This window comes from Penicillium citrinum, assembly GCF_028827155.1.
Source record: "Penicillium citrinum strain IBT 23319 chromosome Unknown utg000002l:1.0-3833315.0:1.0-3834789.0, whole genome shotgun sequence".
In the NCBI taxonomy this organism is placed as follows: Eukaryota; Fungi; Ascomycota; class Eurotiomycetes; order Eurotiales; family Aspergillaceae; genus Penicillium; species Penicillium citrinum.
In genome coordinates, this window is record NW_026622687.1 from 1,698,633 (window position 1) to 1,711,395 (window position 12,763).

A 12,763-nucleotide genomic window follows, 5' to 3' on the forward strand; every position below is an offset into this window, starting at 1 on the left:
CAGGAGCCGACATTGGGAGAGGGAGTATTTATTAATTTGTCAATGTGAGGCGGTGTTGCACCTATGGTAAGTTCCATACTCGACCACCTCCACATCGAGACCCGAGAATCTATTCGTCTGTGAAAGGAGCTGAATCCCGTGGTGTTTATCCCCGAGGAAGATGCACTCAGTCCTGGGTTACCATTATTGAAAAATTTTCGCCGAGAAACCAGGATGCTATAGAAGGTTATCAGAATATTCTTCAATTCTCTCGTGCGTGGAGCACTGACCTTGCCCTATTGGGAGAATATTCGGCGAGTAAAGGAACATTAGCGGATACCCACCTTTTTCCGCTGCTGATCGTCTAGAATCTCCGCTTGAACAAAAAGAACCACTATACTTGGGGAATTGTATACTTAGAATGGGTGGAACAGATAAAGCACGGAGGAATTCAGTCTCATCCACGGTGAACTACTCGACCTTATTCCCTTACTCCGTTTTACTCTATACCCTTTTATCTTATCTCGGCCAGCGACAATGTACGGCCTTATACTTTGTGAAATTATCACAATCCTTTGCCTCGTAAGATTCATACTGAGTCCGATATTCCTCTATCTTCAAGATCCAAAAAAGCTCCGCCGTTTTCCTAGTGTGGGCCTGGCGGGATTCACCAACTTCTGGGCTGTCTTCTACCAGTATCGACATACTCGTACCATTACCATCCACCATGCTCATCAAAAATACGGTGACGCTGTCCGTGTTGGTCCAACTCATGTCAGCTTCGCGAATACCCAAGCGATCAAGGATCTTTATGGGCACGGATCACCCGCAACCAAAGATAGTTTTTATGATGCTTTCAACTCCACCCATCTAAACGTGTCCGACTCTCGAGACCGAGCTATTCACAGCACCAAACGCCGAAGATTTGCTCAAACCTTTGCTCAGAAAAGCGTCGTGGAATTGGAAAATACCATGCAGTCGCACCTGAAGAACATGATCAAGTATATCGATCAACGCTTGACTGCTGGAACCGAGAAGACTCAGATCATAGACATGAAGTTTGTCAATCTGGCAATCCTCTATGACTCCAACTGCGCGGCAATGTTCAGCCATAACCCCAGATTTTTAGAACGGGATACACTTGTTGCTCCCGCGGAGACCATCACAGGAGAGATGTACGACGCGGATCTCTACCAAGGGGTCCTTCAGTCTGCTTATGCTGTTGTGCTCGCTGGCTGGGCATCATCATCTATGGAATGGGTTAAGTCATTAACTTGGTGGCATCAAGGATGGGAGCGTGGAGGCCATGTCCGGGACATCGTCATCCATATACTTCGGAAACGTCTCGCAGAAGACGTCGAACGCATCAAAAATAACAAAAGTCCCCTCAATGATCTTATCTCCACTCTGTTATGGGACAAGGATTCCAACGCACTCTACCTGGAATTTGGTGAGATCCTGAGCGAGTCTGTCAATCTCGTCGGCGCAACTGAGAACACGGAAATTGCACTGACTAACACGGTCTACTTCCTGGCTCGGTATCCGCAGGTTGTGGCCAAATTACGGGAGGAGCTGGGAAAAGCTCTTGAGGGCATTGAGGAAGATGTGCCTCCATACGAGGCTATCAAAGATCTACCCTATCTCAGGGCTTGTATCGACGAGAGCCTGCGGCTCCGACCATCCCTCGAGGCTGGCCTACCCCGAGTTATTCCCAAAGAAGGCCTTTCTGTATCGGGAGAGTGGCTGGAAGGAGGAACAACGGCTTCAGTGTCTACTCGCACAGTCCACCGCAACCCGGAAATATTTGGGGAATCTCCCGAAGACTTCGTCCCAGAGCGCTGGCTCCACTCGAACAGTGCTAAGATGCAGAGAGGGTACCTTGCGTTTACGCAAGGTGGACGTGCTTGTATTGGGAGGAATATTGCACTTTTCGAAATGCAGCTGATCATCGCCACTTTGTTTTGGCGATATGATATCAATGTCCTCTATCCGGACTGGGAGCTTGGTGTCAAGGAGGGTCTGAGTGCTCACACCTTGCCTTTACCTGTCAAGGTTTCGCGGAGGGTTTGAGTCTTGAGTTGGAGAAGTTCATGGCTAGACACATTCGCTGGACTAAGCGCGGTAGCAATATACCACGTTCTTTGAACACTGAAGCATCGCGTAAATGGCATCCATAGTTGCCCAGTAAAACATAGAGACAGATACTATGATCAGCGGGATCTTTACGAACTGGAGATTGGGAATATAATCGCTGGACAACGAGAAGCTTCTTTGTTGCCCATTATAGGCGGCTCTGCAATATTATTGGAACTGTATGGATCCTGTTTAAAGCAAGTAAATCATCATAGCCTAGAAGTACACTTTCCGTCTCTAATCTCAGGCACTCGATGCGATTGGGCGTCATACACCTGGCGAAACCCCCAAGCAATCCAACCAAGGCCGCCTAGACTTCGCCCAAGTTTCCTCCAGGCGCGCACAGTCGACCTGACTGGGCCATTTGGTATTTCGGCTGAATTCAGTAAGGAAATTGAGCAAACATTGCTGCTCTTCGCGACCGGAAAGGAATCGGCCACACCATGCCATCAGATGGCTGCCATTGAGGTTGGTTCCCACGTTGGCCATGTTCGACATGCAAAGGCCACACAGCAGACGAGTAGGAGCAACAATTGCGGTCTGATAGTGTCAGGTTCTCATGTGAGTTATCAAAAATCACACCGTGTCGTATTGACATACCTCGATGTATCTGTGCATATCATACAGATTCGTGTCTGCCCAGTCTTCGGGATAATATACAGCTAACATTACTATTGCAGCGTAGTAAAATTGCCATGCAACAACTGTCTCTCGTTAAAAAAAATGGAGAGAAATGAGAGTAATGTGGATGGGAAAGACTCACCATGCCACGGAGCGAAATAGCGTATATTTGGAAACGGGTTATTGTCATTTTCACAAATGCACCAAGGTCGAAAGGAAGGAGGCAAATGCGCCCTCCACTTCTCGAGGAGGGTTTTCAAACGCCTCGCTTCAGTCACAGCATACTGTCGCGGAGAAGCCCAACATAGTTCGCCAGCTCGGATGATAAGAAAGGTCATACGGTGCGTCCATATTCCATCCGTGGCCGCGGGTATCATCATGTCATCCTCCCTCAGAGTGAGATGGCCGAGGTCGAATGGACATGGCTGTTCGCGGAGAAAGGAGATACGAATGCTCTCTCGTAGATAAGTCCAGAAGCAAGAGGTTGCGAGGTTGGTTTCTACAGGTGACCAGTCTGTGCCGTCCAAGAAAACGGAAGCGGCCCCCTGCAGGTGCCGCTGGGCGTCGCTGCTGAGCTCTAAGAACTGTTCTGACATTCGCAGAATGACAATCGTAGCTAGTAAAACTTCATTGGAAGAATTTGCTTGGTCTGACGAGAGTGCAGGGATCATCAGGCTGACCACTCGGTCACTATAGTATTGTTCCGCTTCCTTGTCGATAAGTCCTCGAAGGTACATCAGGTGTGATGCACAAGAAAGACAGGCAGCGAGTAGCAATGGCTCTCTCAGCGCCAGTTGGGGCACGTATGAGTGGAAGTAGCCTTCGGGAGAGCCAATGTCAATCTGTGATGATTATTGATCAGTTGATTGGATGTGCGATATGTGGATATGGGAATAGTTGGTTAGACATACCCAGTGTCCGGCGCTCTCAACATAAAATGCAAATACCTTGCAATCAACCTCATCTGTCAACGTGTGAGGAGGCGACAAGTTTGGACTAGAAATGTTGTTACCCGGAGAAACGTATGTGATGTCCGCGTTTGCTCTGCGATGCAGCGGCTCGGCGGAAACGCTAGACCCGTTGGCAGGATAACCAGACCCATCTGGAGATGCCCCATTTGGTGAGAGACCGGGAGAGAAAAAACAGTATGAAGGGACTGGGGTTGATTTGGCGCCAAAGAGATGCTGGACGCTGGTAAGGGCGACGAAGAATACTGGCCAGCGTCCTCAGTAGACGGAATGGGGCTTACCACAGGGGGGGTGGTCCCTTGTCAAGATTCTCGCCGAGCCGGAGCCGTCGATACTATTGGGATGATGACTCCTGTAGTCCAAATGGTCAGTTGGTGCTGCATGTGGAGTCTCGCTAGTCGCCGAAATAGCTCCAGGGTCATTGGAGGTCGCGGTGGGTTCTCGCAGTGCGTTCGATTCTCGCCGAGTTTTATCGGCTGATGCTGATGATGATGTCGTGTACCGGCTTTGTCGAAACCGCAACCGCTTAGGGCCGTATTCGCATACCATTGGGTATTTTAAATTTCGGCAACTGCTGCAGGTAGGCTTGCCTCTGTCACACTTTACATGTCTCTCCTGGCATCGTAAGCAACCGGGGATGCGTTTGCGCGTAGACATTTTGCGTTGACTGTAAGAGTAGCGGAAGATGGCAGAGCCCGATTGAGGGATCCCCATGTACCACCCCCGCATTTCACCCCGCAAATTTACCCCGGAAATATCATTTGACACTTTCTAGGATCGGGTAGCGAAGAATATACCGTTACTCGCTAGATTAATTTCTCGGGCCAAAATTACCGAAGTTGGCATTTTAGATCCCTAAACTTTATATCCCCACGTTTTCTGCAGGACGATCAAGATCTCGAGTTGTTACCTCATAACAGCATCGACACTGTCATCCCATTATGTACCCCACTGGTATTCAATGTTTTCCTAGCCATCTCTCCATTTACTTCCCACAGGATCTATAATTGCCATGACGGATCTTTGTGGGCTTTGACCCCGCGGGAGTTTGATTCCCTCCTTCGGCTATTTCGCCGAGGTAGATGATCAAATCGGAGGCCAATCTCACAGCACTCCAGTGCTGTGAGATTATTTCCTGTGCCAAGGTTTTTTTTTTCCACTTTCAAAGAATTCTCGCCGAGTGACCCTGGAAATACCGGGCGTTCAATTATTGCAGTGATCTATTTAATAGTTGAGCTTACCCCGTATTCTTTGACAAACATGACCCCGGAATAATCCATTAGCGGAAAATATTCTTTTCGTTTGGGGGAGCAGACACGCAATATGTCGTGCGGAGCCAAAAAAATGGAGAAGCTATCAAATACATCCAAGAAAGTCTCAGAGGAGGCCGATGTAGAGCACGTCGATAGCTTGGGCCCTGAACTTACCGACATGCTCGATGCCACCAAGGAATCAGAATACCTTGAGATGGTCAAGAACGAGCACCGCCAGGAGATTTTCAACCTTGTTAACGGGCTGGAGACAGAACTGCAGCAAATCGAGGCAACTAGGTCCGGGCGCTTTTATCGACTCCAATTATCCTTCAAGAACTCCAGGCACTTTACCTGGGTGATGGCTGCGTTCGCATCGATGGGGGGCCTTCTATTTGGTCTTGATCAATCACTCATCAGCGGAGCAAATCTCTTCATGCCGCAAGCTTTGGGACTATCAACGCAACAAGTCGGACTCGTGAACAGCTCCATGCCTTTGGGTGCAGTCGCCGGTGCTGCCATGCTCATTCCAGCTAATGAGTATCTCGGTCGTCGAGGCGCGATCATTTTCTCCACCATCCTCTATACTATCGGCGCGGCTTTGGAAGCTGGTGCAATCAATTACCCAATGATGGTTGTGGGTCGACTGGTCTTGGGTTTTGGCGTTGGTATTGAAACGGGTACTGTCCCTGTGTACGTGGCGGAAAGTGTAGAACGTCAATTTCGAGGAAATTTGGTCTCGCTTTACCAATTCAATATTGCTCTCGGTGAAGTGCTCGGGTACGTTGTCGCCGCTATATTTCTAAAGGTAGAAGGCAATTGGAGGTATATGCTTGGGTCGTCCATCGTCTTCTCGACCTTAATGTTCATCGGGTATGTATTGGACAAGCAGGCAAACTGGATCAAGCTGACGAAGGAGCCTCTAGCATGGTCCTGCTGACCGAAAGTCCTCGGTATCTGATGCACAAATCTCGCCTTCTCGATGCGTACCGCGTCTGGAAGCGTATCCGTGGCATTGAATCCTTCGAGTCACAGGCTGAATTCTACCTGATCAAAGTAACAGCGGATGCGGAGGCAAACGAGTTACGAGAAAAGCGCGCTTCCTTGAGATTTGTGTGGATGGATTTCATCACGTAAGAGCTCACCTAATGTTACCTCTATAGTCGTGTAATTGACTTAAAAGTGTCCCTCGCTGTCGTCGCGCTATCGTCTACGCAAACACCATGATTCTACTGGGCCAATTTGTCGGTATCAACGGTCTGATGTACTACATGAGTATTTTAATGCGACAAATTGGACTCGACGCCGCGGATAGCACATACGTATCCATGGTTGGTGGTGGCGCCCTTTTCATTGGCACAATTCCTGCAATCTTCAATATGGAGCGTTTCGGCCGTCGCTTCTGGGCCATGACTATGCTTCCTGGATGCTTTATCGGCCTCATTCTAATCGGGTGCAGCTATCAATTCAATGTTAAGACGAACACAAAGACAGTAGAAGGTCTTTACCTATCCGGACTGATCATCTATATGCTGTTCTATGGACCCTACGCTTGTCTCACATGGGTCATTCCATCCGATGTGTACCCAACATACCTTCGCAGCTACGGAATGGCCACATCCGACGCTATGGTTTTCCTGGGATCTTTCATCATCACTTATAATTTCAGTGCCATGCAAAGTGCGATGACGAAGACTGGTCTCGCGTTGGGCTTTTTCGGAGGAATCACGGTTCTGGGTTGGTTCTATCAACTTCTTTTCATGCCGGAAGTAAAAGATATGACACTCGAAGAGGTTGGCGTTGTGTTCTGCAAGCCAACCAAGCAAATTATGAAAGATAATGTAGCTAGCAGCGTGCGTACAACGTCTCTGCTTTTACGTGGTCGTTTCCGGGAAGCTGCCTTGGGCCAGAAGCCATCGCGGGCTCGGGGAGACTAACGATCGAGTTCACCATCACTACCAATGCCTAGTCCATTCAACGAAGTTAATCTAGCAGGATTAGCACTCATGAATAACAGTATTTGAGCCTTTGAAAACTCGCGAAATGGTAGTAGACTAGGTTATAAAGACTGCATCACAATACATCACTCCAGTATCCGACATGGGCGGAGACACTATTTCTCATACGGCTGCACATTGTGCATGCGAGGCAGCGACCCAGAAGCGAATGTGCGAATTCGCTCTTGCATCAACGTAGGCATGGCATAAACAACACTGGCTGCCGACTGGCTGCTTGGCAAGATGATCTGACCACTTGTCTGAATAAGAATCTGTTTGCAAATGATATCAGAGACGGTCTGAACTGTTATAATGGGTTGGCGGAGGTGGAATTCGTGATCGCTCAATATTTTGATTGTAGAAATTCGCGTATCTGAGGACTCTTTCGCCAGTCTGTGAGTGTTCATGCGTCCGACCTTCCGTCATGGCAACAGAATACGGTAATCCTCTTGCCGATAGAGCCGCTAATCTAGCAGGGTAGGTTTCTGGCGGGGGTGGAAATTGTGCGAACGGGAGTTCCGTGTGGAGAATGTAGTGAGTGTTGATAGCGCGGACCTGGGGCATATCGGGATCCTTGGCTGAGCGGGTACGAATTTCGAACATGTTAAATTGGTGGGACGGTGGTTGCATTAGACTTGCTAGTAATTACTGCACTGAGGTTGGAATTGAAAGGGGTAGCTCAACTTCAACCCTATCAACAAATCTGACCCGAGTCTACTAGCGAGAATGTTGGGCCAAGCTCGAATCCTACGAAATTGATAGGCTAATCCTGACAGAAGCTTGGATCTTTGAAGTCTATTCCATAAGAGATTCCGGGAGGAAATAATGCTCGTGGGCCATTCATGCGTAGTGAGATACCGGGTCGGAGAATGTCCCCGGAGAACACCTGCTTGGCGGATAAAGAGCCGGAGAAGATGCGGAAAATGAGCGGAAAGCGTGATGGAGGAATCCGAGGCTTCGATTGCGGGCTGAATTTTAGTTGAAAGAGCAAGAAACTATCGCGCCATGTGCTCGACCCAGAACAGAGAGTGGGCTGCACCCCGGATCTCCCCTCCAACCGAATTGCGGGGTGAATGGATCGTGGAGATGGGGATATCTTGGCTCTTGAAAACTTACCCAAACATCGTCGCCGCCAAGAGCAATTGGGGATGTCATGGGAGGGGATAGCAGGTCGACCATGTGTCAAAGGGTCATTCCTGGAGGCTTGGCTTGGTGCTCAAGCTCTATGGTTCTAAAAATGCCGAGATTTGACACTTCTGATGGATAATATAAAGTTCCCATGTTGACCTTCTGTAGGTTCGCTTTCTTGAGTCCTTTTTTGAAAGTCCGTGAAAAGGTCGCACAGTGGGACAATATTGCACAGACATGCCTCGTTCACAGTCAGACCGTCTGTCTTCTGACGATGTTTTAGATGAGAAGCAACGGTCCTCAAACCACGTAGAGGATTATAGCAACGTAACAATAATCGACAACATACAGGTGTTAGGCTTGACACCTGAAGATGCCGACTTTTATCATAATTTCACACCGGAACAGCGAAAAATAGTCTTGCGAAAGGTAGCGCCGACTCATCTTCTTTATTGTCAACAGTCCATTGACATTTTTTAGGTTGACTTCCGCCTGGTGCCGATGCTAGCTGTACTTTATCTGATATCGCATCTCGATCGAGCCAACATCGGTAATGCGAAGATTGCTGGAATGACCAAGGATTTGAGCTTGAGCGGCATCCAGTATAATATTGCTCTCAGTCTCTTTTTCATTCCTTATGTCTTGCTGGGTAAGCTGTACATTCTATGGTCAATCTCAGGACTCATAACTAATACCAGGATAGAGGTTCCAAGTAACATGCTTCTGAAGAAATTCACTCGCCCTTCAGCCTATCTCGGAATCCTTATCATCTGCTGGGGAATTATCATGACCCTGACGGGAGTTGTCCAAAATTTTGCCGGTTTGCTTGTCGTGCGAATTATGTTGGGAATATTCGAGTGAGCCCTGACACTATTTTTGTGAACTCGGGTTCTTCGTACTGATTTGAGATCAAAGGGCCGGATTCTTCCCTGGAGCAGTATACCTGTGTTCTTTCTGGTATATGCCAAAAAAGCTGGCAACACGGCTTGCAGTTTTTTATTGCGCCAGTGCCCTTTCTGGTGCATTCTCAGGTTTATTAGCAGCCGGCATCGCCAAGATGAGCGGAGTTGGTGGCTACGCAGGCTGGCGCTGGATTTTCATTCTCGAGGGACTCGCTACGATTGTACTGGGTGTTCTCTGTTTCTTCCTCCTGATCGATTCGCCTAAACTATCCGGAAAGTGGCTGAGCCAAGATGAGATCCGTTTTCTGGAACTGCAAAACTTCATTAAGGATGGAGGACAATTCAAAGATGAGAAGAAGAAGGCTTCTTGGAAAGATATTGGTGCTGTTTTGAGTAATTGGAGAATGTATCTCCTGGCTTACATCCTATTCTGCCAGTCTGCCTGCTCCTACGGTATGTTGTCATTCACATAATACACGACTATCCGTGCTGACATTGACAAAGGGACCAAATTTACGCTGCCAACAATCACCGAGAGTATGGGCTTCAAAGACACAAATGCACAGCTAATGACTGTTCCTCCCTACGTCGCTGGCGCCATTTCCGCCGTCTTTTTCTCCAAGTTGTCGGATCGTTTCTACTGGCGAGCACCATTCGTGGTGGCCCCGCTACTACTAATCGTGATCGGCTATTCCATTATCATGGGTTTGAAGGGACACCTACAAGAAAACATTGGTCCAGGTTTTTTTGCAATTATCCTGACCTGCGTTGGCATTTACCCGACTCACCCGGCCACGACCTCATGGACTATGAATAACTTGGCCCCTTCGAATCGTCGTGCCATCGGAAGCGCTTTCAATATATGCGTTGGTAACATCGGAGGCATCGTCGGGAGCTACATGTATTTGGACCGTGAAGACCCGACATACCCCACCGGCTTTGGTCTGTCCTTGGCGTTTGGTGGATCTGCTCTTCTGGCAGCCTTAGTCCTCGAATTATCTTTCATGTGGGCCAACAAACGGAATGCTGCAATGAGCGAGGTTGACATCCGGGAGAAATATACTGATGAGCAACTGTTGGACATGGGAGATAAATCGCCCCTGTTCAAGTACACTCTGTAGGATCTTTACTAATTAAATGGATGAATGAGCTAACATGAATTTTATTATTCACGGTTGGAACTTTTGCTCGAAATTATCCCACAGTAACCTGAATTTGGCCCGGAAGCGAGGACCAGTAGACATGCTTGTAAAGAGGAATGCCGGCCCGGAACACCAGAAAAATGGGATGCATCGTCTAGATAGTGCATGAGGGGAAGCTATGATCGGCAGGATGATCTGGATGATACAAAGAAGGCTAAATCCGCCCGCAATATCCGCCCCATGGGGAGAGTTATCCGACAAGAATCCGGGGTGACGCGATTCTCCACAACGTCCGGTTACTCAAATCCCAATACATTAGTTCAAAGGAAAGACGAGGGGTATACAATATGAAGTCTTGGTATAACTTGGAAGGAGTCTTGAGTGGTCGATTTTGCTTTTTTCACTCTGTCCGTGCTAAATCAATTTGCACCATCTATAATCGACCATGGACATGGAAACGGCCAAGGGTGATCAGACCAGCCACCTGGAAATCTCCCCAAAGGCGATTCACCAAGAAATTGAACCAACATTCGAAGGTCTGAGTCCTGAAGAGACAAGGAAACTTGAGAAGGCACGTGAGTAATATGTCACTGCTACGGGTACTGGCATTTTGGATATTGACAATAGGAGATAGTTGTCAGGAAGATTGATCTACACTTGGTTTCATCACTATGTCTACTGTTTATTTTCAATATCCTAGATCGTTCAAACATTGCTAATGCCCGACTTGGCGGTATGCAGAGCGATCTTGGGCTCTCTGACACCCAATACCAAACTGCCGTGGCTATAATGGTGAGCTTGAATATTCTTGGCACAGAGCTTGATAATTGACAAAGTGACTAGTTCGTGGGATACCTCCTTGGCCAAATCCCCAGCAATATTGTCCTCACCCGAGTTAAGCCATCCCGGTATATCCCAGTCGCTATTTTCATATGGGGAGGAATATCGATGTGCGCCGCAGCGACAAAGAACTTTGTCGGTATAATGGTGGTTCGCGTGCTTTTGGGATTCGCAGAGTCGCCTTTCTTCCCAGGTGCCCTGTAAGAGCGAATGACCCACTTCTTAATCAATCTGTTTACTGACAGTCTGGACAGTCTATTGGTGAGTTCCTGGTACAAACCGCAAGAGATTGCTCCTCGTGTTGCGGTGCTTTACTGCGGCAACACAATCGCAAACGGATTTGGTGGTCTCATAGCTGCCGGTATATTGAGTGGAATGCAAGGAGCCGGCGGCTTAGACGGATGGAGGTGAGCAGCTAGCACAATGTTCTCTTTCATTGGAAGACCTTTCTCACCAATTTTCTGAAGATGGCTGTTTATCATCGAGGGCGCCGGTACCATGGTCGCTGGAATTCTTGCAGTCCTACTTCTTCCAGACTTTCCTCGCTCAGGTCAACGCAAATGGCTCTCAGAACAAGAACAACGCTTTGCTGAATGGCGTCTTGCACAATCAGCTAATAACGAGGTTGATGAGAACGGATCAATCAAGAAAGCTCTCGTCGATGCCTTTACTGACCCGAAGGCCTGGGCTCTTATCATGATCCAAGTCTGCCAATTAACATCGCAGACGTGGACATACTTCTTCCCCGTGAGTGTGGTATTCCTGAATGGCCTTGGTGGATGAGTGTCTAATAGCCATCGCAAAAAAGTCTATTGTCCAGACTCTCGGATTCAACAACACCATAACTCTCCTCATTACAGTTCCTGTCTACGTCTTTGGATTCTTAACAGCCCTCGGCAACTCCTTCATTGCGCAGTACACTGACAAGCGGGCTATTTTGATCATGTGGCCTCTAGCAGTTGACATAGTTGGGAATGTTTTGGTTATATGCACACATTCTACGGCACCACGCTATGTGGGGATGTTTTTAATGTGTGCTGGCTCCTATTCGGCTTTTAACGTGGTTCAAGCCTGGATTGCTAGTACTGTTCCGCGTACCCGAACGAAACGAGCCATTGTATACGCGTTGGTTAACTTGTTTGGAAACTCGTCCAATATCTACGGTTCCTACTTCTTCCCCAGCTCCGACGCCCCTCAGTATCGCATGGGTGGAATCATTCTCTCCTCTTTTGCTGCTGGTGGGATCATCTTGGCGGCGGGACTAGGCTTCTGGCTACGAGATAGCAACAAAAAGATACTTCGAGAAGAGGAGCAGGATGGTCAAATCAGGTACAAGTATCTTTGGTAATCGGCCTCCAATGTTGAGGTGCTTTGATCTGACTTTTGGTGTCAATGTTTGAAACGGGATACAAGGACTGTGAATACTATGATATTATTCGATAGCAACTTAGCCGTAGAATAAAGATCCATGACAAATATGACCCAAGAAATAATCGTACTGTTTGCGTCTTTGACTTCATACGGCAAATGGTTTAACGAACCTGTTGGTAACCCCCACGCCCTTGAATGGGATTCTATACCGGCCTAGGTAAAGAGTTTTGCGAGGGATCTCCAAAATTCCTTTCAAGCATCCTATTCAAGTTTATTCAGAACAGCTGCTTTAGACGCAAGATACTTCTGTCTACCCTAATTTCACCTTGGGTCCGCGTATAGCAAGAACTTCTCGAGTTGACAAATCTCATCTGCTTTGCCTACGTATTTTTGAAGAACCTCGTTTTTCTCCTTTTGGCCCGGGCTAAGGCC

General features: G+C 48.0%; 6 protein-coding genes across 6 annotated transcripts; 4 read left to right on the plus strand and 2 right to left on the minus strand.

The window, feature by feature from the left end:
• Positions 1–516: 516 nt before the first annotated feature.
• On the plus strand, positions 517–2,049 carry N7469_002444 (uncharacterized protein; the record flags this gene model as incomplete). The annotated part of the gene is made up of 1 exon (XM_056641364.1): positions 517–2,049. The coding sequence occupies one exon, from the start codon at positions 517–519 to the stop codon at positions 2,047–2,049; it is 1,533 nt and encodes a 510-aa protein (XP_056503858.1).
• Positions 2,050–2,379: 330 nt separating this feature from the next.
• On the minus strand, positions 2,380–4,250 carry N7469_002445 (uncharacterized protein; the record flags this gene model as incomplete). The annotated part of the gene is made up of 5 exons (XM_056641365.1): positions 2,380–2,652; positions 2,713–2,816; positions 2,876–3,575; positions 3,645–3,835; positions 3,983–4,250. The coding sequence occupies 5 exons, from the start codon at positions 4,248–4,250 to the stop codon at positions 2,380–2,382; spliced, it is 1,536 nt and encodes a 511-aa protein (XP_056503859.1).
• Positions 4,251–5,045: 795 nt separating this feature from the next.
• N7469_002446 (uncharacterized protein) lies at positions 5,046–6,888 on the plus strand (the record flags this gene model as incomplete). Its single annotated transcript, XM_056641366.1, has 3 exons — positions 5,046–5,824; positions 5,878–6,084; positions 6,135–6,888. 3 exons carry the CDS (start codon positions 5,046–5,048, stop codon positions 6,886–6,888), a joined length of 1,740 nt encoding a protein of 579 aa, XP_056503860.1.
• A 176-nt stretch (positions 6,889–7,064) lies between these two features.
• N7469_002447 (uncharacterized protein) lies at positions 7,065–7,551 on the minus strand (the record flags this gene model as incomplete). The annotated part of the gene is made up of 2 exons (XM_056641367.1): positions 7,065–7,252; positions 7,365–7,551. 2 exons carry the CDS (start codon positions 7,549–7,551, stop codon positions 7,065–7,067), a joined length of 375 nt encoding a protein of 124 aa, XP_056503861.1.
• Positions 7,552–8,313: 762 nt separating this feature from the next.
• N7469_002448 (uncharacterized protein) lies at positions 8,314–10,099 on the plus strand (the record flags this gene model as incomplete). Its single annotated transcript, XM_056641368.1, has 5 exons — positions 8,314–8,505; positions 8,557–8,725; positions 8,780–8,933; positions 8,992–9,431; positions 9,483–10,099. The coding sequence occupies 5 exons, from the start codon at positions 8,314–8,316 to the stop codon at positions 10,097–10,099; spliced, it is 1,572 nt and encodes a 523-aa protein (XP_056503862.1).
• A 466-nt stretch (positions 10,100–10,565) lies between these two features.
• On the plus strand, positions 10,566–12,308 carry N7469_002449 (uncharacterized protein; the record flags this gene model as incomplete). The annotated part of the gene is made up of 6 exons (XM_056641369.1): positions 10,566–10,695; positions 10,755–10,912; positions 10,964–11,160; positions 11,215–11,367; positions 11,428–11,707; positions 11,769–12,308. 6 exons carry the CDS (start codon positions 10,566–10,568, stop codon positions 12,306–12,308), a joined length of 1,458 nt encoding a protein of 485 aa, XP_056503863.1.
• Positions 12,309–12,763: the final 455 nt, after the last annotated feature.